Source organism: Neofelis nebulosa, chromosome 12 (genome assembly GCF_028018385.1).
Source record: "Neofelis nebulosa isolate mNeoNeb1 chromosome 12, mNeoNeb1.pri, whole genome shotgun sequence".
NCBI classification, from domain to species: domain Eukaryota; kingdom Metazoa; phylum Chordata; class Mammalia; order Carnivora; family Felidae; genus Neofelis; species Neofelis nebulosa.
Genome location: NC_080793.1, coordinates 38,170,112 through 38,197,563, shown reverse-complemented (window position 1 = coordinate 38,197,563; position 27,452 = coordinate 38,170,112). Strand labels below are relative to the sequence as shown.

General features: G+C 41.6%; 1 protein-coding gene across 3 annotated transcripts; it reads right to left on the bottom strand.

Moving 5' to 3' along the window:
* Positions 1 to 20,278: 20,278 nt before the first annotated feature.
* SPATA31F3 (SPATA31 subfamily F member 3) lies at positions 20,279 to 27,032 on the bottom strand. 3 transcript variants are annotated; one of them, XM_058695045.1, is made up of 5 exons: positions 26,821 to 27,032; positions 26,277 to 26,322; positions 25,719 to 25,779; positions 24,206 to 24,693; positions 20,279 to 20,822 (listed from the first exon to the last, which is right to left on the bottom strand). In XM_058695045.1, the coding sequence occupies exons 1-5, from the start codon at positions 26,962 to 26,964 to the stop codon at positions 20,440 to 20,442; spliced, it is 1,122 nt and encodes a 373-aa protein (XP_058551028.1). In that variant the 5' UTR covers positions 26,965 to 27,032; the 3' UTR covers positions 20,279 to 20,439. The 3 variants fall into 3 exon arrangements, with proteins under 3 accessions (XP_058551028.1, XP_058551027.1, XP_058551029.1); XM_058695044.1 differs by having other exon boundaries at positions 20,279 to 20,825; positions 26,821 to 27,031; XM_058695046.1 differs by having other exon boundaries at positions 20,279 to 20,825; positions 24,587 to 24,693; positions 26,821 to 27,031.
* Between the last annotated feature and the right edge of the window lie 420 nt (positions 27,033 to 27,452).

Sequence of the window (27,452 nt, the reverse complement as noted above, 5' to 3'; positions counted from 1 at the left end):
TGCTTTTGAGGTATATATATATATATATTTTTTTTTTTCATCTTTTCTTCCCTCAGAGAGTCCCCCTTAAAATTTCTTGCAGTGGTCACAGTGGTTTAGTGGTCACAAACTCCTTTAATTTTTGTTTGTCTGGGAAACTTTTAATCTCCTTCTATTTTGAATGACAGCCTTGCTGGATAAAGAATTCTTGGTTGCATATTTTTCTGATTCAGCACAGTGAATATATCCTGCCACTCCTTTCTGGCCTGCCAAGTTTCTGTGGATAGGTCTGCTGCAAACCTGATCTGTCTTCCCTTGTAGGTTAGGGACTTTTTCCCTTGCTGCTTTCATGATTCTTTCCTTGCCTGAGTATTTTGTGAATTTGACTATGATATGCCTTGTTGATGGTCGGTTTTTGTTGAATCTAATGGGAGTCCTCTGTGCTTCCTGGATTTTGATGTCTGTGTCTTTCCCCAGGTTAGGAAAGTTTTCCGCTATGATTTGCTCACATAACCCTTCCATCCCTTTTTCTCTCTCTTCCTCTTCTGGGACCCCTGTGATTCTGATGGTGTTCGTTTTTAGTGAGTCACTGATATCTCTAATTCTTAAATCGTGCTCTTTTGCCTTAATCTCCCTCTTTTTTTCTGCTTCATCATTCTCTATAAGTTTGTCCTCTATATTGTTGATTCTCTGTTCTGCCTCATCCATCCTTGCTGCTGCTGCATCCATCCGTGATTGCATCTAAGTTATAGCATTTTTAATTTCATTCTATTTTTTATTTCTTTTATCTCTGCAGAAAGGGATTTAATCTATTTTCGTTTCCAACTAGTATTCTTATTATCGTGATTCTAAATTCTGGTTCAGACATCTTGCTAGTATCTGTGTTGGTTAAATCCCTGGCTGTCGTTTCTTTGTGCTCTTTCTTTTGGGGTGAATTCCCTCGTTTTGTCATTTTGAAGGGAGAAAAAGAATTAATGAGGTAGAAAAATTGAAATTTAAAAAATTAATATTAAAAAATATTAAAATTATAAATTAAATATTAAACACACACACACACACACACACACACACACACACACACAAATCCTTTAAATGATACTAGATCCGAGGTGTGTTTTGGTCTGGGTGTTGAAAGTGGTTTGACAGATTAGAGAAATTAAAAAAAAAGGGGGGGGGAGAAAAAAAAGACATTGTTTGAGATTTTGATAAAATGAATACACTAAAGTAGACTAAAATGAGATGATATGGGTAAAGTAGAATCTGAAAAAATATACAGAAAAGTAGACAATATAGTATAAGAAATTAAAGTATTTTTAATAAAAATTATAAAGAAATATGAATTTTTTCATTTTCTGTATTTAAGAAAAAAGAAAAGAAATGAAAAGGAGAAAAAAGGTAAAAAAGGAAAAAAAAAGAAAGAAATCTTATGAAAATTTGAAAAAGTGAATACACTGTAGTAGACTGAAATAAAATGATGGGAGTAAGATAGGATTTGAAAAAATTAACATAAAAGGGAAAAATATAGTACTAAAAATTAAATAAAAATATTTTTTAAAGAAATTGAAAGTAAAAATGAAGTTTTTCTCTTTCTGCATTCAAGAAAAAAAGAAATTAAAAAGAAAAAATGAAAAAGAAAGAAAGGAAATTTTTGAAAATTTGAAAAGGTGAATACACTGAAGTAGACTAAAATGAAATGATGGAAGTAAAGTAGAATTTGAAAAAATTTACACAAAAGTAAAAAATATAGTAATAAAGATTAAAGACAGTAATAAAACTTAAAGTAATAAAAATTAAAATAAATATATTTTTAATAAAAATTGAAAATAAAAATGAATTTTTCTCTTACTGTATTCAAGAAAAGAGAAAAGAATTGTAAAAGGAAAAAGAGAAAAAAATTGAATAGATGAACCTGCTAATAGATTGAAGTAGGACTAAAATTGCTTTGTTTTCCCCTAGAGGTCAGTCCATGTAGTTCTTTGTAGTCCATAACTTAAGCCAGCGTGGAGGTTTGTGTTCTTGAAGAGCAAAGTTGGCCCAGTTCGGCAGAGCTTGGTGTAACAGCTCCACTCTCCACTAGATGGCGCTGCTAGCCTACTAGGGTGGATTGTTGCAGAGATTGTAGGTGCGTATGCGCATGCGCAGGAGCGGTGAAAATGGCGCCACCCAGCCACAAGACTGTTCTCCCAGATCAGCAGTCACACACCCATCCTTCCTCTTCAGCTCTCATCCAGTCCCTGCTTTTCCACTCTCTGTGACCAGGCCCCAGGCAGTACCTCTCCCCCAAGTTTTGTCTCAGATGTGACTGTTTTCCTTGGCCCCTTACTTCTGAAGGACTGTGGCTTTGATCCATTCCGCCCCTCTGTGGGAGGGTCTCACTGAGCAATGGCTGAATGAGCAATGGCTGAATGTTGGCTGCACCCAGGAATGCCCGCTGGACCCTGCTGCTGCCGGTGCCCCAAGATTGCAGCCAGGTGCCAGCCCGCCCCCCAAAAAGGTCGTGAGACAGTGTAGCATCAGTGTTTCAGGGATTATGGAAAACTGCAACACACATCTGGCACCAGGCTTCACCCTTAATGACCTTGCCCCAGCACCAGCGAATGTGGCTGCCTTCTGGGGTCTGCGGGGACCAGGTGGCTTCAACAGTCTCTACCAAATGTCCTTCCAGCAGTGGAACTGCTTTTCCCTGTGTGGTCCGAGAACCTCCCGGCCTCCACTCTGTTCCTGGGGATTCACCTTTTACTCCAGAGCACCGCCAGGTATTGAGCTGTGGAGTTGCAGCCTTTTTGCTCCCCTTGTTTACAGTCTTAATGGAATTTAAACCCTCTCCTTCCTCCTTTCTCCCTTTTTAGTTTAGTCCCTGTGACTGTTTCCAATTTTCCACTTTCTCTCCAGCTGCTTTTGGGGAGGGGGTGCTTTTCCTGTATTCTCCCTCCGCCCAGTCTCCATCCTCTCTCAGCCTGCAAATGGGGTTCCCTACCTTTTGCAGCTTCTTGCTCCCCAAGTTCAGCTCTTCATGTTGTGTACCTACTGAATTTTGTGGTTCAGGTTGTGCAGATTGTGGTGTTAATCTTCCAATCAGTTTTCTAGGTGTGTAGGATGGTTAAGTGTTGGTTTGGCTGTATTTCTTGGACATGAGACATACAAAAAGCTTCCGTGCTGTTCCGCCATCCTGTCTGGGAAACTTTTAATCTCTCTTATTTTGAATGACAGTCTTGTGGGATAAAGAATTCTTGGCTGTGTATTTTTCTGATTCAGCACATTTATTATATCCTGCCACTCCTTTCTGGCCTGCCAAGTTTCTGTGGATAGGTCTGCTGCAAACCTGATCTGTCTTCCTTTGTAGGTTAGGGACTTTTTCCCTTGTTGCTTTCATGATTCTCTCCTTGCCTGAGTATTTTGTGAATTTGACTGTGATATGCCTTGTTGATGGTCAGTTTTTGTTGAATCTAATGGGGGTCCTCTGTGCTTCCTGGATTATGATGTCTGTGTCTTTCCCCAGGTTAGGAAAGTTTTCTGCTATGATTTGCTCACATAACCCTTCTACCCCTATTTCTCTTCCTCCTCTGGGATCCCTGTGATTCTGATGGTGTTCCTTTTTAACGAGTCACTGTTTTCTCTGATTCTTAAATCGTGCTATTTTGCCTTAATCTCCCTCTTTTTTTCTGCTTCATTATTCTGTATAAGTTTGTCCTCTATATAGCTGGGTCTCTGTTTTGCCTCATCCATCCTTGCTGCTGCTGTATCCATCCGTGATTGCATCTCAGTTATAGCATTTTTAATTTCATTCTATTTTTTCTTTTATCTCTGCAGAAAGGGATTCTAATCTATTTTGACTCCAGCTAGTATTCTTATTATCATGAGTCTAAATTCTGGTTCAGACATCTTGCTTGTATCTGTGTTGGTTCAATCCCTGGCTGTCATTTCTTTGTGCTCTTTCTTTTGGGGTGGATTCCTTCATTTTGTCAGTTTGAAGGGAGAAAGGGAATTAGATGTAGAAAAATTACAATTAAAAAATATTAAAATTAAAAAATTAAACACACACACACACAAAATCGAATAAATGATGCTAGATCCTAGTTGTGTTTTGGTCGGGGTGTTGAAAGTGATTTGACAGATTAGAGATAAAAAAGTGGGGGGAGGAAATTGTTTGAGAATTTGAAAAAATGAATACACTGAAGTAGACTAAAATAATATGGAAGGAAAATAGCGTTTGGAAAATCTACATAAAAGCAAAAAGTATAGTGAAAAAAATTAACAATATTTTGAATAGAAATTGAAAGTAAAAATGAAGTTTTTCCCTTTCTGCATTCAAGAAAAAGAGAAACTAAAAAAAGAAAAAAAAAGACAAAAAGGAAATTGCTTGAAAATTTGAAAAGATGAATACACTGAAGTAGTAAAATAAATTGATGGAAGTAAAATAGAATTTGAAAAATTTTACACAAAAGTAGAAAATATAGTAAAAATTTTTAAGGAAAAATATTTTCAATACAAATTGAAAATAAAAATGAAGTTTTTCTCTTTCTGTATTCAAGAAAAAGAAGTGTAAAAGGGGAAAAAAGGAAAGAAAAGTGAATAGATGGACCTGCTAACAGATTGAAATAGGACTGAAATTACTTCGTTTTCCCCCAGAAGTCAGACTATGTAGCGCTTTATAGTCATAAACTAGGCAGTGAGAATTGTGTTCTTGAATAGCAAGGTTTGCTCAGTTGGGCGGGGCTCAGTGTAATGGCTCTGTTCTCCACTAGATGGCGCTGTTCGCCTACTGGGTGGAGTGTTGTGGTGCTCGTAATGGGTATGCACAGGAGTGGTGAAAATGGCGCCACCCAGCTACCCAGTCTCCACTATTGGAACTCTGTTTTCCCCAATCAGCAGTTACACACCTGTCCTCTGTCTTCAGTTTTTGTCCACTCCCTGCATTTTCCCTGTCTGTGACCAGGCCCTAGGCAGCACCTCTCTCCCAAGTTTTGTCTCAGATGCAGCTGTTTTCCCTGGCCCCTTATTTCTGAAGGACTGCGGCTTTGACCTGTTCTGCCCCTCTGTGGGAGAGTCTCACCGAGCAATGGCCAAATGTCGGCTGCACCCAGGAACACCCGCTGGACCCTGTTGTTGCCAGTGCCCTGAGACTGTGGCCAGGTGCCAGCCCACCCCAGAAAATTTCATGAGATAGTGTAGCAGCAGCGTTTCAGGGATTATGGAAAAATCACAACACACATCTGGCACCAGTCTTCACTCTTAATGACCTTGCCCCGACACCAGCAAATGTGGCCACCTTCTGGGTCTGCTGGGACACGGTGGCTTTACCAGTCTCTACCAAATGTCCTTCCATCAGTGGAACCGCTTTTCCCCTTGTGGCCTGAGAACCTCCCGGACCCCACTTTGTTCCTGGGAATCACCCTTCCCACCAGAGCACCACCAGGTATTGAGCTGCAGTGTTGCAGCCTTTGTGCTCCCCCTGTTTACAGTCTTAATGGAATTTAAACCCTCTCCCTTTCCCCTTTTTAGTTTAGCCCCTGCGGCTATTTCCAATTTTCCACTTTCTCTCCAGTTGCCTTTGGGGAGGGTGCTTTTCCCATATTCTCCCCCCACCCCAGTCTCTCTTCTCTCTCCACTCACAAAAGCACCTCCTTTCTTGTGCCTTCTTGCTCCCCAAGTTCACCTCTCTACACCATGTACCTGCTGAATTCTGTGGTTCAGGTTGTGCAGATTGTTGTGCTAATCTTCCAATCAGTTTTCTAGGTGTGCAGGATGGTTTAGTGTTGGTCTGGCTGTATTCCATGGACACGAGACACACAAAAAACTTCCATGCTGTTCCACCGTGTTGGCTCCTCCCCCGCTCTGCACTGTGAGTGCAGACCCCCATGCAAGGCTTGAACTCACAAACTGTGAGATCATGACCTGAGCTAAAACCAGGAATTGGTCCCTTAACTGACTGAGACACCCAGGTGCCTGAACAACTCAATTTAAAAATGGACAAAAGAGGGGTTTTGGTTGAGTGACCAACTTTGATTCAGGTTGTGATCTCACAGTTTGTGAGTTTGAGCACTGGGCTTGCTGGGCTCACTGGGCTCCCTGGGCTCCATGAGCTCGCTGCTGTCAGCACAAGGCCTGTTTCAGATCATACATCCTTTGTCCCCAGCGCTCTCTGCCCCTCCCCCACTTTGACGCTCTCTCAAAAAATAAAATAAAAACTTTTTTAAATTGACAAAACCTCACCAAAAAAGATACAGATGGCCTGTCAAAAGATATTCAACATTATATGTCACTAGAGAATTGAAAATTTAAACCACTATAACATACTACTGCACACCTATTAGAATGGCCAAAATCCAGGCCATTGACAACAACGGATGCTGGTGAGGACATGGAGCAATAAGATCTCTCATTCATTGCTGGTGGAAATGCAGGGGAGAAAACAATTTGGTGGCAGTTTTTCTAAAAGTTAAAGATTTACCATATGATCCAACAATTTCATTTCTAGGTACATATTCAAAGGAATAGAAAGCAGGGACTCAAGCAGATACTTACACCCTAGTTTTCTTAGCAGCATTTTTCATGGTAGTTAAAAGTGGAAATAATCCAAGTGTCCATCAATGGATAAATGGATAAGCAAAATTTAATATATACACAAAATGGAATAGTTAGCAATAAAAAATTAAATTCTGATACATGCTACAGTATAGATGAACCTTGAATAAATTATGCTAAGCTAAATAAGCCAGACACAAAAGGATAAATATTGCATGATTCCTCTTATATGAAGTATCTAAAATAAGGAAACTGACAGAGATAGAAAATAGAAGTTACAAGATGCTGGGTAGGGTGGGGTGATATAGTGGGTTACTATTTAATGGGTACAGAGTTTCTGTTTGGGTTGATGGAAAAGTTTTAGAAATAGTGATGATGGTTATACAACATTGTGAATATACCTAATGCTACTGAATTGTACACTTAAAACTTGTTAAAATGGTAAATTTCATGTTATGCATCTTTTACCACAATTTCAAAAACAAGGAGAGTGGTTGCCAAGAGTTTGAGGGAAGGGAAAAATGGATGAATAGGGGATTCTTAGATATAGAAACTATTTTGTATGATACCTTAATGGTGGATACACATCATTATATATTGGTCAAAACCCATAGCATGTATAACACAAATAAATCCTAAGGTAAACTATGAACTTTGGTTAACAATAATGCATCAGTATTGGCTCATCAATTTTAAAAAATATACCACACTACATACAAGATGTTAATAACAGAGGAAACTGTATGTGGCCAAGGATGGGAATGGGTATATGGGAATTCCTGTATTTGCTGCTCAATATTTCTGCAAACCTAAAACTGCTCTAAAAATAAAATCTATTAATTAAAAACATTTTTAAATGTTTATCTATTTTAGAGAAAGACAGAGCATGAGTGGGGGAGGGGCAGGGAGAGAGAGGGAGACACAGAATCTGAAGTAGGCTCCAGACTCTGAGCTGTTAGCACAGAGCCTGATGCAGGGCTTGAAATCATGAACTGTGAGATCATGACCTGAGCTGAAGTCAGATGCTTAACCAAATGAACCATCCAGGTGCCCTATTAATTTTTTTAAGATGAGACTATAATATTATTTTTGTAACTTGCAGTTTTTCACTACTACATTTATATATTATTATCATCCTTCCAGGGATTCAGCCTGGACAGGGAGGGGCAAGTATAGATAGGGTGGCAATGGGAAGTTAGGCCAAAATAGCGATGAAGCTATGGGAAGGAAGATGAGATGCAGAGGATGTAGGAACTTAGGGGCAGGGGATATTTTACCCAAAGACCTACAGAGTAGAGAGACTACAGTTTCGAGTGGACAAGCAAAGATAACTGAGCCCTTGAATCTGAGGATCTCCAACAGGTTGGGAATTTGAATAGGGCAGGGAGTTTCCAATCATGCTCATGGAATCCTGGTCCCCTTCTTGCAAGAGGCTGGCATGACCGAGTTGAACAAGAGCAAAGAAATGAAGGCTCATACACTCACTCCTGTGCTCAGAGTATTCTGTAACTTCCCTGCCATAGTGAGCAGGAATAAAAGTCAAGTAGTTGTGGTCAGTTGTTTGAAACTTCCATTTTTCCATGACAGACATCTGCTGGGGGCAGGTAGGAGCCTGTGGGGGACCATGGAAAGGACCTGCTCCACCTAAGCCAGGATGTGTGCACATTAACCTTGGCTTTTCACTTGATGCTGCTGTGACCCTTCTGAGTCCTGGACATCCTCCTACGTGGCTCTCTGCCCAATTTCCCCCAGGCAGGGAGGATGTGCCTGTCATAAGACCTCCTATGATCTCTTGGATGCTTTACAAAAACACTTGGAGGGTGTTGCCTCAGCAGGATTGGGCCTTGTGCCTCCTCACCTGAGGGCCACAACAGTATCTGGGCCCCCACCCCTTAGGCACACACCATTTAGGGGAGGGGCACATTCATGCCTCTTCCCATTCTGTATTTTCTAGCTAGCAGCGGACACATTGTGCCGAGTGCTGGGGTTCTATCAGTGGAAGAGAAGTCTTGCCACCGTCTCTTGGTTTGATGAGATGTTGAGTCATCCTGGATTTCCTTAGGAATCGGTGAGGCAAGAGTGTCCCACAGTCCCCCATACCACATCATCGGGAGACTACAGCACTTCCTGCACTTCCTCTAGCTTTTGGCTCCTGTGTGGTAGGTCAGAAGGGGGAGAAAACAGAGTTGCCACCTCCTGAGAAATACGAGGTGTTCAAAACAGAGATTCATCCCATTCACTCACAGCAATCTCTGTCTTTCTGTCAGGTCTGGTATGTATGATTCAGTGGGAATAGGAAACCAGGAGTTCACTTTTGAGATTAATATTGGACATCCATGTGTTTATTTTGATTAGACAATTTGGGCATGTGAGACCGTCTACCCTATGAGATCATGATCTACATGGAGGCAAGGCCTATGTCTTGGTGACTGTCATAGTTCCTGAAAGATAGTAAGTACTCAAATATTTTAACTGTTGAATGTAAGATGCCTTTCAAGGTCACTTTTATTGTGAAACCTTTATGTGACCCCATCCTCGTCAGCTGAGTACCTCCTCCTGGGACAGGACTCCACACATGATAGCACTCATCACACTAATGTAATAGTTTATGTGTCTCCCCAGCCCACTTTCATGGTTCATGATTTTATTTTTTTTTTAATTTTTTTTTCAACGTTTTTTATTTATTTTTGGGACAGAGAGAGACAGAGCATGAACGGGGGAGGGTCAGAGAGAGGGAGACACAGAATCGGAAACAGGCTCCAGGCTCCGAGCCATCAGCCCAGAGCCTGACGCGGGGCTCGAACTCACGGACCGCGAGATCGTGACCTGGCTGAAGTCGGACGCTTAACCGACTGCGCCACCCAGGCGCCCCACATGGTTCATGATTTTAAATGCATCTATCTATCTATCTATCTATCTATCCATGTATCAATCAATCATTATCAGTGTATATCTATTTATCTAGTTGTCTGTCTGTGTGCCAAATCTCTTCTCTGAACTACAAGGTCATATGCCCAAATCATCTAATCAACATATACACTTGAAAGTCCAAGATCTATCTCTATGTAAAAGTGAACTCCTGATTACCCCACTACCACCAACACCACTAATCACACATACCACCCTACTCCTGTCCTAGCATTTCTCACATCAGTTAATGACAACTCCATGTTGCCAGATGTTTAGGCCAAAACATTGGTGTTATCCTTGATGTTTTATTTCTTCTAACTGTCCACATCCAATCTATCAGTAAATGGATATCAGTATCCTATTGTCTCTACTTCAGAATGAATCCAGCATCTAAACACTTCTAGTCTCAGGGAGCCTGGGTTGTTCAATTGGTTAAGCATCCGACTTCAGCTCGGGACATGACTTTGCAGTTCATGAGTTCGAGCCCCGCTTTGGGCTCTATGCAGACAGCTCAGAGCCTGGAGCCTGCTTCAGATTCTGTGTCTCCCTTTCTCTCTGCCCATTCCCTGCTCTCTCTCTCTCTCTCTCTCTCTCTCAAAATAAATAAACATTAAAAAAAACACTTTAGTCTCCTCTGCTACTATCATTACTGGAATAATTTCATAACTAATCTCCCTGCTTCTACCCAAGTCTTTACCCCCAACACTGTTGTTAACAACACAGACTAAGTGATCCCTTTAAAACATTACTTAAGAATTCTACTTTTTAAAAATATGTTTTATTATTTTGCTTCAATTAAACCTGGATTATTAAAAGTATAATAATTTCTGGTGCTGATGTAAATAACATATTTAACTTACACAATGTTATGAATTTTTGTACACGTATTTTAAATATTCTTAACATTTTTAATTACTTTAGCATTGTAGGAAAATTCAACTATGACAAACTTAATAAAATCATGTGTATATATGGGGGAGAGGGAAAGCCTACTGGTATTATACTTGATATTGCATTAAATCTATAGATCAACTTGGGGAGAATTACAGCATCTTAACGTTACAGTCTTAACATCATTGAGTCTTTCAGTCTAGGAACAAGGTATATCTCTCCATCTATTTAGTTCTTTAATTTCTTTCAGCTATGTTTTCTGGTTTTCGATGTTCTTGCACATCATATGTCAGATTTATTTATTTATTTAGAGTATAGTGATTTATTTATTTATTTTTAATTAATTTATTTTTTAATATGATATTAATTGTCAAATTGGTTTTCATACAACCCCCAGTGCTCATCCCAACAAGTGCCCTCCTCAGTGCCCATCACTTTCCCCTTCCTCCCACCCTCCGTCAACCCTAAGTTTGTTCTCAGTTTTTAAGAGTCTCTTATGGTCTTGCTCCCTCCCACTCCAACTTTTTTTTTCCCCTTCCTCTCCCTCATTGTCTTCTGTTAAGTTTCTCAGGATCCACATAAGAGCGAAAACATATGGTATCTGTCTTTCTCTGTATGACTTATTTCACTTAGCATAACACTCTCCAGTTCCATCCACATTGCTACAAAAGAAAGATTTCATTCTTTCTCACTGCCAAGTAGTATTCCATTGTGTATATAAACCACAATTTCTTTATCCATCCATCAGTTGATGGACATTTAGGCTTTTTCCATAATTTGGCTATTGTTGAAAGTGCTGCTGTAAACATTGGGGTACAAGTGCCCCTATGCATTAGCACTCCTATATCCCTTGGGTAAATTCCTAGCAGTGCTATTGCTAGGTTCATAGGGTAGATCTATTTTTAATTTTTTGAGGAACCTCCACACTGTTTTCCAGAGCGGCTGCACCAGTTTGCATTCCTACCAACAGTGCAAGAGGGTTCCCGTTTCTCCACATCCTCTCCAGGATCCTCTCCTCATCCTCAGTAGTCTCCTGATTTGTTCATTTTAGCTACTCTGGTGTGAGGTGATATCTTAGTGTGGTTTTGATTTGTATTTCCCTGATGAGGAGTGACGCTGAGCATCTTTTCATGTGCCTGTTGGCCATCTGGATGTCTTCTTTAGAGACGTGTCTATTCATGTCTTCTGCCCATTTCTTCATTGGATTATTTGTTTTTTGGGTGTGGAGTTTGGTGAGTTCTTTATAGATTTTGGATACTAGCCCTTTGTCCGATATGTCATTTGCAAATACCTTTTCCCATTCCGTCAGTTGCCTTTTAGTTTTGTTGATTGTTTCCTTTGCAGGGCAGAAGCTTTTTATCTTCATGAGGTACCAATATTTCATTTTTGCATTTAATTCCCTTGCCTTTGGAGATGTGTCGAGTAAGACATTGCTGCGGCTGAGGTCAGAGAGGTTTTTTTCCCCCTGCTTTTTCCTCTAGGGTTTTGATGGTTTCCTGTCTGACATTCAGGTCCTTTATCCATTTGGAGTTTATTTTTGTGAATGGTGTAAGAAAGTGGTCTAGCTTCACCCTTCTGCATGTTGCTGTCCAGTTCTCCCAGCATGATTTGTTAAAGAGACTGTCTTTTGTCCATTGGATATTCTTTCCTGCTTTGTCAAAGATTAGTTGCCCATACTTTTGTGGGTCCAATTCTAGAGTCTCTATTCTATTCCATTGGTCTATGTGTCTGTTTTTGTGCCAATACCATGCTGTCTTGATGATTACAGCTTTGTAGTAGAGGCTAACGTCTGGGATTGTGATGCCTCCTGCTTTGGTCTTCTTCAATATTACTTTGGCTATTCGGGGCCTTTTGTGGTTCCATACAAATTTTAGGATTGCTTGTTCTAGCTTGGAGAAAAATGCTGGTGCAATTTTGATTGGGATTGCATTGAATGTGTAGATAGCTTTGGGTAGTGTTGACATTTTAACAATATTTATTCTTCCAATCCATGAGCATGGAATGTTTTTCCATTTCTTTATATCTTCTTCAATTTCCTTCATAAGCTTTCTATAGTTTTCAGCATACAGATCTTTTACATCTTTGTAAATTTGTTCTTCCTATCCAGGAGCATGGAATCTTTTTCCATTTTTTGTGTGTCTTCTTCAGTTTCTTTCATAAGCTTTCTATAGTTTTCAGCATATAAATTTTTCACCTCTTTGGTTAGATTTATTCCTAGGTATTTTACGGCTTTTTTGTGCAACTGTAAATGGGATCGATTCTTTGATTTCTCTGTCGCTTCATTGTTGGTGTATAGGAATGCAACCAATTTCTGTGCGCTGATTTTATATCCTGCAACTTCGCTGAATTCATGATCAATTCTAGCAGTTTTTTGGTGGAATCTTTTCGGTTTTCAATACAGAGTATCATGTCATCCACAAAGAGTGTAAGTTTGACCTCCTCCTGGCCGACTTGGATGCCTTTTCTTTCTTTGTGTTGTCTGATTGCTGAGGCTAAGACTTCCAATACTATGTTGAATAACAGTGGTGAGAGTGGACATGCCAGTCTTGTTCCTGACCTTAGGGGGAGAGCTCTTAGTTTTTCCCCACTGAGGATGATATTAGCATTGGGTCGTTCATATATGGCTTTTATGATCTTGAAGTATGCTCCTTCTATCCCTACTTGAGGGTTTTTATCAATAAAGGATGCTATATTTTGTCAAATTCTTTCTCTGCATCTATTGAGAGGATCATTTGGTTCTTGTCCTTTCTTTTATTGATGTGATGAATCATGTTAATTGTTTTGTGGATATTGAACCAGCCCGGCATCCCAGGTATAAATCCCACTTGTTCGTGGTGAATAATTTTTTTAATGTATTGTTGGATCCGGTTGACTAATATCTTGTTGAGGATTTTTGCATCCATGTTCATCAGGGAAATTGGTCTATAGTTCTCCTTTTTAGTGGGGTCCCTGTCTGGTTTTGGAATCAAGGTAATGCTGGCTTCATAGAAAGAGTTTGGAAGTTTTCCTTCCATTTCTATTTTTTGAAACAGCTTCAAGAGAATAGGTGTTAACCCTTCCTTAAATGTTTGGTAGAGTTCCCCTGGAAAGCCATCTGGCCCTGGACTCTTTGTTTTTTGGGAGATTTTTGTTTACTAATTCGATTTCCTTACTGGTTATGGGTCTTTTCAAATTTTCTATTTCTTCCTGTTTCAGTTTTGGTAGTGTATGTTTCTAGGAATTTGTCCATTTCTTCCAGGTTGCTCATTTTATTGGCATATAATTCCTCATAATATTCTCTTACTATTGTTTTTATTTCTGCTGTGTTGGTTGTGATCTCTCCTCTTTCATTCATGATTTTATTTATTTGGGTCCTTTCCTTTTTCTTTTTGATCAAATGGTTTATCAATTTTGTTAATTCTTTCAAAGAACCAGCTTCTGGTTTCATTGATCTGTTCTGTTTTTTTGGTTTGGATAGCATTAATTTCTGCTCTAATCTTTATTATTTCCTGTCTCCTGCTGGTTTTGGGTTTTATTTGTGGTTCTTTTTCCAGCTCCTTAAGGCATAAGGTTAGGTTGTGTATCTGAGACCTTTCTTCCTTCTTTAGGAAGGCCTGGATTGTTATATACTTTCTTTTATGACTACCTTTGCTGCGTCCCATAGGTTTTGGGTCATGGTGCTATCATTTTCATTGAGTTCCATATACTTTTTTTTGTTTTTATTTTTTTAAAGTTTTTTTTATTTTATTTATTTTTTTTTTTTGAGAGAGAGAGAGTGCATGCCCGCATGTGTGCGAGCATGTGAGTGGGGGCGGGGCAGAGAGAGAGGGAGACAGAATATCCAGAGCAGGCTCCGTGCTGCCAGTGCAAAGCCTGATGTGGGGCTCGAACCCATGAGCCATGAGATTGTGATGTGAACCGGTTGGATGCTCAAGTGACTGAGCCACCCAGGCGCCCCTGACTTCCATATACTTTTTAATTTCCTCTTTAACTTCTTGGTTCCCCATTCATTCTTTAGTAGAATGTTCTTCAGTCTCCAAGTGTTTGTTACCTTTCCAAATTTTTTCTTGTGGTTGATTACAAGTTTCATAGCGTTGTGGTCTGAAAATATGCACGGTATGATTTCTATCTTTTTCTACTTACTTAGGGCTGATCTGTGTCCCAGTATATGGTCTATTCTGGAGAATATTCCATGTGCACTGGAGAAGAATGTATATTCTGCTGTTTTAGGATGAAATGTTCTGAATATATCTGTTAAGTCCATCTGGTCCAGTGTGTCATTCAAAGCCATTGTTTCCTTGTTGATTTTTTGATTAGATGATCTGTCCATTGCTGTGAGTGGGGTGTTGAATCTCCTACTATTATGGTATTACTATTGATGAGTTTCTTTATGTTTGTTATTAATTGATCTATATATCTGGGTACTTCCATATTTGGCGCCTAAATGTTACAATTGTTAGGTCTTCTTGGTGGACAGACACTTTAATTATGATATAATGCCCTTCTGCATCTCTTGTTACAGTCTTTTAAAGTCTAGATTGTATGATATAAGTATGGCTACTCTGGCTTTCTTTTGTTGACCATTAGCATGATAGTTCTCCATCCCCTTACTTCTCTTCATCCTCTTACTCTCAATCTGAAGGTATCTTTAGGTCTAAAGTGGGTCTCTTGTAAACAGCATATAGATCGATCTTATTTTCTTATCCATTTTGTTACCCTATGTCTTTTGATTGCAGTATTGAGTCCATTGACGTTTAGAGTGAGTACTGAAAGATATGAATTTATTGCCGGTATGTTTCTTGTAGAGTTGGAGTTTCTGGTGGTGTTCTCTGGTCCTTTCTAATCTTTGTTGCTTTTGGTATATACTTATTTATTTTTATATATATGTGTGTGTACGTGTGTATACACACACACACATATATATACACACATATGTATATTATATATACATGTATATATACAATATATATGTATATATATTTATATGTATGTATATGTGTATGTGTATATATACATATATATGTCTATACACGTATATATGTATGTATGTGTATATATGTATATATATATATTTTTTTTTTCATCTTTTCTCCCCTCAGAGAGTCCCCCTTAAAATTTCCTGAAGGGCTGGTTTAGTGGTCACAAACTCCTTTAATTTTTGTTTGTCTGGGAAACTTTTTATCTCTCCTTCTATTTTGAATGACAGCCTTGCTGGATAAAGAATTCTTGGCTACATATTTTTCTGATTCAGCACATTTATTATATCCTGCCACTCCTTTCTGGTCTGCCAAGTTTCTGTGGATAGGTCTGCTGCAAACCTGATCTGTCTTCCCTTGTATGTTAGGGACTTTTTTTCCCTTGCTGCTTTCATGATTTTCTCCTTTCCTGAGTATTTTGTGAATTTGACTGTGATATGCCTTGTTGATGGTCAGTTTTTGTTGAATCTAATGGGGGTCCTCTGTGCTTCCTGGATTTTGATGTCTGTGTCTTTCCCCAGTTTAGGAAAGTTTTCTCCTATGATTTGCTCACATAACGCTTCTACCCCTTTTTCTCTCTCTTCCTCTTCTGGGATCCCTCTGATTCTGATGGTGTTCCTTTTTTTTTTTTTTTAATTTTTTTTTTTAATGTTTTTTATTTATTTTTGGGACAGAGAGAGAGACAGAGCATGAACGGGGGAGGGGCAGAGAGAGAGGGAGACACAGAATCTGAAACAGGCTCCAGGCTCTGAGCTGTCAGCCCAGAGCCTGACGCGGGGCTCGAACTCACGGACCGCGAGATCGTGACCTGGCTGAAGTCGGATGCTTAACCGACTGCGCCACCCAGGCGCCCCAATGGTGTTCCTTTTTAATGAGTCACTGATTTCTCTGATTCTTAAATCGTTCTCTTTTGCCTTAATCTCCATTTTTTCTGTTTCATTATTCTAAGTTTGTCCTCTGTATAGCTCATTCTCTGTTCTGCCTCATCGATCCTTGCCGCCACTGCATCCATCTGTGATTGCACCTCAGTTATAGCATTTTTAATTTCATTCTATTTTTTAATTCTTTTATCTCTGCAGAAAGGGATTCTAATCTATTTTCTATTCCAGCTAGTATTCTTTTTATCGTGATTCTAAATTCTGGTTCAGACATCTTGCTTGTATCTGTGTTGGTTAAATCCCTGGCTGTCATTTCTTCATGTTCTTTCTTTTGGGGCGAATTCCTTCATTTTGTCATTTCGAAGGGAGAAAAGGAATTAGGTAGAAAATTTTTAATTAAAAAATTAAAATTATAAAAATATTAAAATTAAATACACACACACACACACACACACACACACACACAAATCCTTTAAATGATACTAGATCCGAGGTGTGTTTTGGTCTGGGTGTTGAAAGTGGTTTGACAGATTAAAGATAAAAAGGGGTGCGGGGGAAGAAATCATTTGAGAATTTGAAAAAATTAATACACTGAAGTAGACTAAAATGAGATGATGGGAGTAAACTAGAATTTGAAAAAATTTACACAAAGTAAAGAATATAGTAGAAAAAAATTAAAGAAAAATATTTTTAATAAACGTTAAAAATAAAAGTTTTTTTCTCTTTCTGTATTCAAGAAAAGAAATTAAAAAGAGAAAAAAGAGAAAAAAAGAAATTGAAAGTTTTAAGAAGTTTAGTCTACACTGTAGTAGACTAAAATAAGATGATGGAAGTACAATAGAATTTGAAAAATTTACATAAAAGGAAAAAATATAGTAAAAAATTAAAGGAAAATATTTTTAGTAAAAATTGAAAATAAAAATGAATTTTTTCTTTCTGTATTGAAGAAAAAGAAGTGAAAAAGAGAACAAAAGAAAAAAAGAAAGAAAATTGAATAGATGGACCTAACAGATTGAAATAGGACTGAAATTACTTTGTTTTCCCCTATGTACTTTATAGTCCATAAACTAAGTTGGCAGGGAGACTTGTGTTCTTGAATAGCGAGGTTTGCCCAATTGGTCAGGGCTCAGTGTAATGGCTTTGTTCTCCATTAGATGGCGCTGCTCGCCTACTGGGTGGAGTGTTGTGGTGCTACTAGGTGCGTATGTACATGTGCAGGAGCGGTGAAAATGGCAGCTACCCAGTCGCTAGTATCAGAACTTTGTTCTCCCTGATCAGCAATCATGCACCCATCCTCTGTCTTCAGCTTTCGTCCACTCCCTGCTTTTTCACTGTCCATGGCCAAGCCCCAGGCAGTACCTCTCTCCCAAGTTTTGTCTCAGATGTGGCTGTTTTCCCTGGTCCCTTACTTCTGAAGGACTGTGGCTTTGACCCGTTCCGCCCCTCTGTGGGAGGGTCTCACCGAGCAATGGCCGATTGCTGACTGCACCCAGGAATGCCCACTGGACCCTGTTGTTGCCAGTGCCCCGAGACAGCAGCCAGGTGCCAGCCCGCCCCAGAAAAAGTTCATGAGATAATGAACTTTTCAGGGATAATCCATGATAATCTGAAGCCTGAAGCTAGTTCATGAAGCAGCTTTTCAGGGATTATGGAAAATCACAACACACATCTGGCACCAGTCTTCACCCTTAATGACCTTGTTCCAGCACCAGTGAATGCAGCCATTCTCTGGTGTATGCTGGGCTCAGGTTGCCTCACAACCTCTACCAAATGTCCTTCCAACAGTGGGATGGCTTCTCCCCATGAGGCCCAAGAACCTCCCTGACCCCACTCTGCTCCCGGGGATTTGCCCTTCCCACCAGAGCACCACCAGGTATCGAGCTGCGGAGTTGCAGACTCTCTGAGCTCCCCGTGTTTACATCTTAATGGAATTTAAACCCTCTCCTTTCTCCTTTCTCCCTTTTTAGTTTAGTCCCTGTGGCTGTTTCCAATTTTCCACTTTTTCTCCAGCTGCTTTTGGGGAGGGATGCTTTTCCCATATTCTCCACCCACCTTCTCCGTGTTCTCTCCACCTGCAAAAGCACCTTCCTTCCTGCGGCTTCTCGCTCCCCAAGTTTACCTCTCCGCGTCGTGTACCTGCTGAATTCTGTGGTTCAGGTTGTGCAGTTTGTTGTTAATCCTCAGATCAGTTTTCTAGGTGTGCAAGATGGTTTAGTGTTGGTCTGGCTGTATTTCATGGACGTGAGACACACAGAAAACTTCCATGCTGTTCTGCCATCTTGGCTCCTCCCTGTCAGATTTATTCTTAAGTATTTCCATACATTGATGTTATTGAAAATTGTATTTTTTGAAATTTTAACCTCTATTTCATTTGTATAATAGAAATAAAATCATTTTTATATTGAAAAATAAAATAAAGTAAAACATTAGTTAGATATAAGGAGACCTAACAGCAACTTCCATTTGCTCAAAAAATCAGTGTCTTTGCAATGATCTTCTAGGCCTTTCCCCATTTGGCCCCTTTACTGCTCTGACCTTGTCCTCTATTACTTTCCCCCTAGATTACTCTGCTTCAGGCTCACTGTCCTTCCTTGGAATACCTCACGCATGCTCCAGCCTCCAGACAATTCATGTTTCTGACTTGAAATTTCCTCAGTCATTCAAGTGATTTATTCTCTCATCTCTCTCTAGTCCATGCCCACGCTAATTTTTTAATGAGACCTGGCTTGAACCCCCTATTTAAAACTGCACCCCACCTAAGTCTTCCCCAAACCTCTTATCCTGATTTTTTGCATACATTTGATCATCTTCTATATATTATATTTTTAAATTATGCTTCTTTTATCTCCCTTCCTAGTGTACCATCAATATAAGCTCATTAAAGACATTGTTTTTTCCTCTTGTGTTCATTGCTGTATACTCAGTGCCTATACAAGTATGTGGCGTATAGTAGGTGCTCAATATTAGTTGAAGGAATGAAAAACTGCATGAGTGAATGCCACCCATTCTCCATCTTGGCAACTTCATTTTGATCTCTAAAACATTTTAATATGCCTTTGATTGATTATAAGCACTTCTCTAGCAAGTCACTGTTCTCTTACATAGCATGCCTATTTGCTTGACACCATACATTTGCTCATTTTGTACTCTCAGCATGGGGAAACCCAGAGACCCCCCCATGTGCTTCCTGGCTCACTTCTTCTTACCCTTTGAAACTCAGTCTACATATCACCTCTTCTAGGAAAATTTCCATAAACCCCCTCCTCCTGCCAAATTAGGTTAAGTTCCCTCCTGGGTATTTTCACCTACTTCCTCTACCAGTTCTTATCACACTGCTTTTAGTTAATTTTTATTTGACTATATACTCCGTGATTCCATGAACTCAATGGAGGAAGTCCTGTGTAGTATTCACTATTGTGTTCCTTGTATCTGGCATATTACCTGGCACATAGTAAGGAAGTGAATATTTGAACTGTTGATTGAAAGACTCAGGTCAAAGTCATTTTTATTGTAACCCTTTTGGGAACCTTCTCATCAACTGATCTTCATTCTAGCAGGCATTTATCCCATCCAACTGAAAGGCAATGGGGATCAAATTGGCAACAGGCTACAGCAGACTCCCAGATGGGTTAGCCCTTAAATATTTAATGAATAACAACAGGGCACAAAGAGGAGAGATCCCATCATTTGCTTCTGGCACATGTCATATTATCTATGTGCTTTTGTGTTTATCAAGGATGGAGCACTATGACACTTCCTAAAAACCTTCCCTTCAGATTGTGGGCATATATAGAAGTTATTGGTGAATTATGCCTATAGGCCAAAAACGTACTACATTCCTGGCCACTACTTCTTATACTGTCATCATGCCCACATTGTTTCTCTGGGACCCATAGATGGCATGGCAAGACATGATAGAATTCAAGCCTGATGCACCTTCAATGCACCTTAGACAAGGGTCTTCCTTCTCTGCTCAAGTCCCTCTATCTACAGTCCAAGGTGGGACTGAAAGAGTGGTGTGGAATGCTGACCTATCTGAAATATGAGTCTAAGCTCCTATGCCATATCGGAATTACTATCTACCTTCTCTACTTTCTCCATCACATACAGCCTTGAAAATAAGGAGGACAAACAGGTGGGTCTTTGCTTAGAGGTATAGAGTATATTTGGAGAGGGTCCTGCTTCACCTGCACATTAACAGAAATGATGATGACAACCTTTTTTCATGGGAATGCAGAGGATTGGGAACCTATGAACTCCTTTTTCCTGGATTGGGTATTCTCTTTGTATAGACCAGTACCTTATGCCGAGGTAAGAGCTGAGATCTGGGGTGGATGTTCTGGTTGAGTGTCACCAGTCAGCTGAGGACAGTGCTTGGAGTTGTTGTGGGGAAGGCCCAGGAGCCAAGAGCATCTGGACTGAAGGGGTTGTTGCTTTAGTTCATTGTCCTGAGACTGGGGGACATCAAAGAAGGTTATGCCCTCCTCTTCTGTTTTTTTCTCCCACTTGGCTCCTCTCACAGGGTGTTTGGTGGAGGGTGGACTCTTCTCAACCTTCTTTGTCATGGTTTTAGCCACTGTCTCATCCTTAGAGAGAATGGATTCCTTATGCCTTTGACCTTTCACCTCGGGGTTAATCCAGTGTGGAAAGAGCTTCATCTTATTTCCCAAGCAAGTTTCTGCAGCTTCTAGAAGAATGGGATCTTGTGAATATGGGCTGCTTTTATCAGATCCTACAGCTCTTGACCCCAGAAAGTGTGGCCCTATAAATTTTGGCCCTGCAAAGTTTGGATCTCAAAAATGTAGTCCCTTTAAATGCTGAGCTTGTAAAATTTGGCCCAGCAAATAATTGTCCAGTAAGTTGATAATGTAAGGTCTGACCCATTAAGCTCTGGTCACTCCAGTTTTGGCATTCTGAAGAATCCTTGTTTGGGTGAGGTCATTCAGCTTGCTTTAACAGCTTTACAGACCATTTTCATCTGGCCTTTTGACCCAAGGTATCCTAGGGGATGCTCTAGGAACTAACAGTGAGGAAGAAACTGGTGAAGGTGCTGAAAGGAATCAATCAGCTGAGAGTATGGAAATGGTGGCTCTGCAGACCCAGACAGATTCTTGCTAGTTCCAACTCACTCAAGGCAACCATCCTGACCTAACTAAAATTTTACTTAAGAAAGATCCTGAGAGGGGCACCTGGATGGCTTAGTCAGTTGAGCATCCAACTTAAGCTCAGGTCATGATCTCACAGTTCGTGGGCTCAGGCCCTGCACTGGGCTCTGAGGGGCTCTGTGCTGACAGCTCAGAGCCTGGAACCTGCTTGGAATTCTGTATCTCCCTCTCTCTCTCTGCCCCTCCTCTGCTTGCGCTCTGTCTCAAAAGTGAATAAATGTTTAAAAAATAAATAAATAAAAAAGAAAGATCCTGGAGATACATTGGGAAGTCCACCAAAAAGATACAGGGGCTTTGAGGGTTCTATTTATAAGAGTCCCTCCTAGCCCCTGAACCTCAGCAGAGTGAATGTTTTATCCAGCTGGGGACAGCCTCACTGCTGCACTCCCTTGTTTGTGATTCTCTTCTGCTTCACTTTTCCTGGGTCCTGTTTTCTCTGCTGGGCAGGGAGTTGTCCTCACCCTTGCAGGGGCTAAGGGTTCCAGGGTTCCTCCAGGCCAAGGTTGTTCACACTGGCCTCCAGCTGAACACAAAGCACCTGGGCCCCTTTCATGTCCCCACTGGGTTGTAAGATCTTGGAGGCCCAGTGGGCAGGACCATAAGGACTAGCATGCTTTTGGTTCCCTGACACTGCCTTAGTTAACTGCAAGCTCTTCTTTAAGGTGGACCATTCTGGAGCACATGGAACACCTGGTGGGATGGGAAGATCCTGAAGCAATGTTTTTCCTTCACTGTTTAAATTTTCTTTAATGTTTTATTTATTTTTGAGAGAGAGAGAGAGAGAGAGAGAGAGAGAGAACAAGAGGGGAGGGGCAGAGAGAGAGGGAGACATAGAACCTGAAGCAGGCTCCAGGCTCTGAGCTGTCAGCACAAAGCCCAACATGGGGCTCGAACTCATGAACTGTGAGATCATGACCTGAGCCAAAATTGGACACTTAACTGACTGAGCTACCCAGGCGCCCCTCTTTGGTTGTTTAGACTCCTAAAGGACTCATAGGCACAGATATTCCTTGGGACAGCCACAACTTTTTCCTTGGACTCCCTTGTCTTTGTAGGACTTCCCAAATATATCTCCAGGAATTTCTTTTTCAGATAAAAATTTAGTTTCACCAAGATGGGTATTTTGAATGAGCAGGGCCAGCAGGATATCTGGCTCTCTAAAGGCACCATCTCCATTCAACTATATTTAAGTCTCTGCACACTGTCTGCACAAGTCTCATTGGCATCCGGAAAGCCTGACCCAGGACTTATACATTACTTTTTAGGTGCTGGTGAGCCATAGGTTCTACTGGGCCCTCAACAGCCCCAGGCATATCTCTATGATTGCAAATTGGCTAGTGATTGCCAGGGCCATGGCCTTGAAGAAAGCCACATAATAAAGAGCTGAAAGCCCTGACAGGGAGGCCAAAAATTGTCTCCAGTTTCTCAGTGGCTTCTTGGGAAGATACCCAGGCAGGTGCTGATCAGGATGATCAGTGACAGCATCAGGTGAGGCTTGTTGCTGCTGATCAAGGCATATCAGAATTAACTACATCAATCCCTGATCCATGTAGAGGCTGATTGCTCCATGTCTAGGCACTTACTTTCTGGGGCACAAGGGAACCTAGCTGCTGCCAGGACCCTTGGAATGTGGCAGACCCAATGATTTGCAGTCCCACAGCTGCAAACATGGGCAGGAACAATGCCCTAGCAGATCTTCCCACACTTATAGTAAATGTAGCTCTGCAACATTGCCTTAGCCTGGGCAAGCAACTGTGAACTGTCCCTGCTGCCACAATGGATCAGAACAGGTCATTGTCCCCACTGGCCTCTAGGTCTTAAAGGTACAGGACACTTATGCTGGTCAGTGTGCTGCTCTGGGGCAGGGGCTGCTGGTCAGCAGGGGACAGGAGCAACTGGATGGACTTCTGGATCTTCTGGGGCAGGCCCCAGCAATAGTGAATCAACCTGCTAAATCAACCACTTCTGAAGGGAGAACTCTAGCAGCTCTGAGCATGTTCTAGGGAAACATCACCTCTCTCTTAAGGACTGAGATGGGTTCTCCTAACCGGTAGGCCCATAGGGACAGGCAGAAACATGTCTCAGGGCTTATGTTGTATGGCTTTTTGCATCTGCAGATATTTCTGGGCAACAGCTGGCAACCTCCACTGAAGCTGGGGCTGCCTTTGCAGCTGGTGCCACTCTAAGGCTTCACACTTGACCAGAAGAGGAAATGGGAGATTGATAGCAGTTTGTTGATAGTCAGATGGAGAGGCCCAAATTGGGGAATGTGGGAAGAAGGCGGGGCTAACTTATATGGAAGAAATTTTCATCAGTACAGAGATTAAGAAGAAATTATTGAGGAAAAAGGGACTGGGGCCCCCCTTTTGTGAAGAAATCTTTATGGGCAGACCAGGGACTCATTGTGCAGAAAAGAGGAACCATAGCAAGGTAGCTGTTTCTGCTGCAGATAGCACACTGAGGCCTCAGCGGGTCCCCAAGGCAATGGGCAGAAACCACTTAGAAACTAAAATGTGGTAGAGGGTAGAGCCAGAGCAATGGAGTTTGGGATTTGCTTGCAGCAATATTTGCTCTTGATTCACAGTGGATCCTTCAATAACCCAGAAAGTTTGGGTGGACTGGCTCAACTTTCATGAAACCAGGTCAAGAAATAGCCCATATTTTCAATAGAGGCCTTAGAGGTAGCATTTATGATGAAATAAATGGTTCTCCCCCCCAGGCTTGGAAAATATTTGGGGCTGTGTTATAAGCTGCCACAGGAATTCTAAAGATCTTGCATGCATTTATAAACATGTCTCAGGGATTTTGGGAAATAGGAAAATGTAAGGCAATGGGGGTAGTTTTAGGCTCATGAGCTCTGGATTTAGGAAAAGAGAGAATCACATATTCAAGGGCAGCTGACCTTGTTTCTTTAGTACACCTTCGGAATGGCTCTTCCTCTTGTCCTGCTGAATCACAGGAGTCCTAGGCTCCTCAAGGCTTGAAGAAGACAGAGCTCCTGCATCCCAGGGCACATCTGGCACTTGAAATCCCTTTTTTTGCCGGAGGCCTTCAGCCTGGTGGTCTGGGATGCTGACACTGGCTAACTGAGCAGCTGACTGTGTTAAGCATTTCTGATCCATTAATTGTGACATTGTGGAGGTTACAGATGGAAGTGGAAGATCTTTGGAGTGCAGGGAACCCTGACTCTGCTCCAAAGAGAGACTAGACATGGACAAAATCTCTAGGCAAGAGGAGCCTTGTGATGGCCCTGATGAAGGGGGAGAGATCAGGGTGTTCTCACCCTCCAGCAACTGCTGAATCTCCAGAGCCACAGCATTGCAAATGGGGCAGGAAGGATCTGCACACAGGAGCCGCCGAACACTTCCCTCCTTAGAAAGCCAGCCCTGGCTGGGAAGGGAAGATGGCAACCATTACTGATGGAGTGACACCTGCCTCTCTGAATGCGTATGGCCTGGAGATTGGGCCTGCTTTCCCCTAGTCCTGGAAACCTTGGGGGCTTGTACCCCCAGGGTGTTTACCCATCTCCTTTTCCTCCAAGGAAAATGCCACTGGTAAGTTATATTGGGCTGGACTGAGGGTCTGGACCTTGTTGGGCAAGGTCTCAGCCCATGGGAGCACAGGGCCATGGCAGACTGGGAGGTGAGGTGAGTTCTCTGTTGACCTGTGTTGAGAAGCTGAACTAGGAGAAGGGAACCAGGTGGGGGTGGAGGAGAAGCCAATGGTTAGCTGATGGGGCATCACTGGGAACATGACCAGGTAGATTCTGGAGTCAGTCTCCTTTGGGGTTAAGAAGGCCACAGCCTGTATTCGGTATTTCTAAACTGTGGAAAATGAGGTCTTTGTGGGAACTCTACATTCTGGGGACTATGGGGTGTCCCAGGTCCTGTTCATAACATCCCTTCAGAGCCAGTCCCATTCTCTAGAGACTTTAAGAAGAGGATAAGATGACAGGCTCTTTCCTGAGGGCTGTCCCAGGAACTGGCCTCCCCCAAGACAAAACCATGGAGGTAATGTCAACAGGTTCCACAGGTCTGCCCTTGAATGATTGTAACTGTAAAGGGAATATGACAATGGACATTTAGTTATGCTCACATTTGTCTATTCTCTTGACTGGATAACTTGTCTTGTGGCTGAGTGCAAACTCATGTAGAGTCTTTAATGAATTACATACTAGTGAAATCCTGAGTTCCAGGACCACTGTGAACTGAGCCCATAGCAGAACTGGGAGACTCCTCTCTCCTGAGACACCTGGTCCCCCTCTGCCCTGGCAACCCTCTCAACTGTGCTCAGTGTCCACTTGTGTCTTACTCCCACCCAGCCATTATCCCTCTCCTCATCCCTGCCCCAGGCCAAGCACAGAAATGATGACGGGCCAGGCTGGAGTTTGGAGACTGCAAAGAGCAAGTGGTCACCTTTTCATGACAGAGAGCAGCTCCCATGGCTTCTCAGCTTCTTCCCGGGAAAGTCTCCTAGCTGAGAAACCAGGAGACAGTGTTACAAGGAATGAGAGGATACAGGGGCATCCTATGGGAAGTTGAAGGGACTCCTATAGGAAGCTGAAGGCCTTTGAGTAAGAGGAGATTCGAAACCCCAACAGTAAATGCTCTCAGGCATGTCTGTGTACAACTTAACCAGTTGTATCATGCTGTCCTGGACCTAATCTCATTTGATCATCAAAACCACACTGTGAGTGAGGCAGGACCCATTTCATGAATCACAGACTGAGAGATGAAGTGATTTCCACAGGATCAAAAAATTAGTAAGGGCTTCTGTCCTACTTCCTCATTCTTCATTACCAGCAGATGGGGTAAGATGGAGAATCTTACACCCAAGAAAATCTGGAAGAATTTGTCAGCTGAGGCAATTAGACCCTTCAGTGGTTAGAGCACCTGGTTCCTGGCACCAGGGGACATGAATTAGGGGAATCTTGCCCATAGTGAAGGGAGTCAGAGGGAAAACTAGAACTTTACCTCTTGATGTTCTATCTTTAGCTCTTTGTTTGACTCTCCGGTGACGCTTGAAAACAAAAAAGTTAGAGTATTAAGCTGGGCACCTTTACTCTTTGTGTCTAAAATGAAACAAACAAAACCTGTAAATATTTCCCAAATGTTTTTTGTATTCCAATTTTACACACCCTCCTACCATTCTTTTCCCTACTCTATCTTTTTCACTCCATCATTTCCCTTCTCTTATTTCTAATTTATTTTGAGGCTCTTCCATACTCCATAACCTCCACCCCCATTCTCTGAACAAGTCCTGTGGGGGAGGTCGTAATGAGACAGGAGAAAAGAGGAACAGATTAAAGGATAAGAAGTCCGGTAGCCAAAGGACTTTAGCTATCCAGGCCCTCAATGTCTCCCAACCAGAAGAATCACCCAAATTTTGAGCTGTTCTTGGATTCACTGAGAAAACCCCATAAAAAAGTAGGGGTAAGTGTCACAGGAAAAAGTAAAGAGATAAATTCTTCTTGTTTGTGGCTTAATTGGTTCAGTCATGGTCATTGTGTTTCCCTACCCGGCAACAGCTCCTGTTAGGTCCCAACCTTAATTCTTGGTGGCTCTTTTTCACTTGCCCAATAATTAATGCAATAATAATAATGGAGCCATAAGCATATAAGGGATATCCAACATCCCACAGAATAAAGGTGGGGCTCAACATAATCTAAACCTGACGAGCCATCTCTCTTCCTAGACTTTCAAGAACTTGGCACCTAATGCCCCCAAATTCTAGACCTTGTCATCTCTGCCTCACAGAAGATGGAACCAGATCACCAGACTACATCACAAAGCTCTCCTATTTCAAAAGGCATGCAGAGCATCACAGGCCTTTATTTGTCTAGGAGAAGCTTATGTGATTCAGTGTTTCAGATGAAGGTCTCTGGTTGTCTCTGTATGAGCTGCAGAATCTGGGCCTAGAGGTGCCAACGTCATGGGAAGTATATACTTCCATGCTCTATTCCCTATAACCTGATGGCTCAGTTCTCTCCGTAAGACAACAATCTGGTGTGGTGCCTGGATGGCTCAGTCAGCTAAGCATCTGACTCTTGATCTTGGCTCAGGTCATGATCTTATGGTTTGTGAGTTCAAGCCCCATGTCAGACTCTGTGCTGTCAGCACAGAACCTGCTTAGGATTCTCTCTCTCTGCC

Coding starts and splice junctions, on each gene's coding strand:
- SPATA31F3 (XM_058695044.1), bottom strand. CDS start 26,964: ATGTTGAGCCCCACCTTTATTCTGTGGGATGTTGGATATCCCTTATAT. Junction 26,323..26,820: donor CTAACAGGAGCTGTTGCCGG/GTAGGGAAACAC, acceptor TTTGTTTTCAAG/CGTCACCGGAGAGTCAAACA. Junction 20,826..24,205: donor AGGTGTACTAAAGAAACAAG/GTCAGCTGCCCT, acceptor CCATTCTTCTAG/AAGCTGCAGAAACTTGCTTG.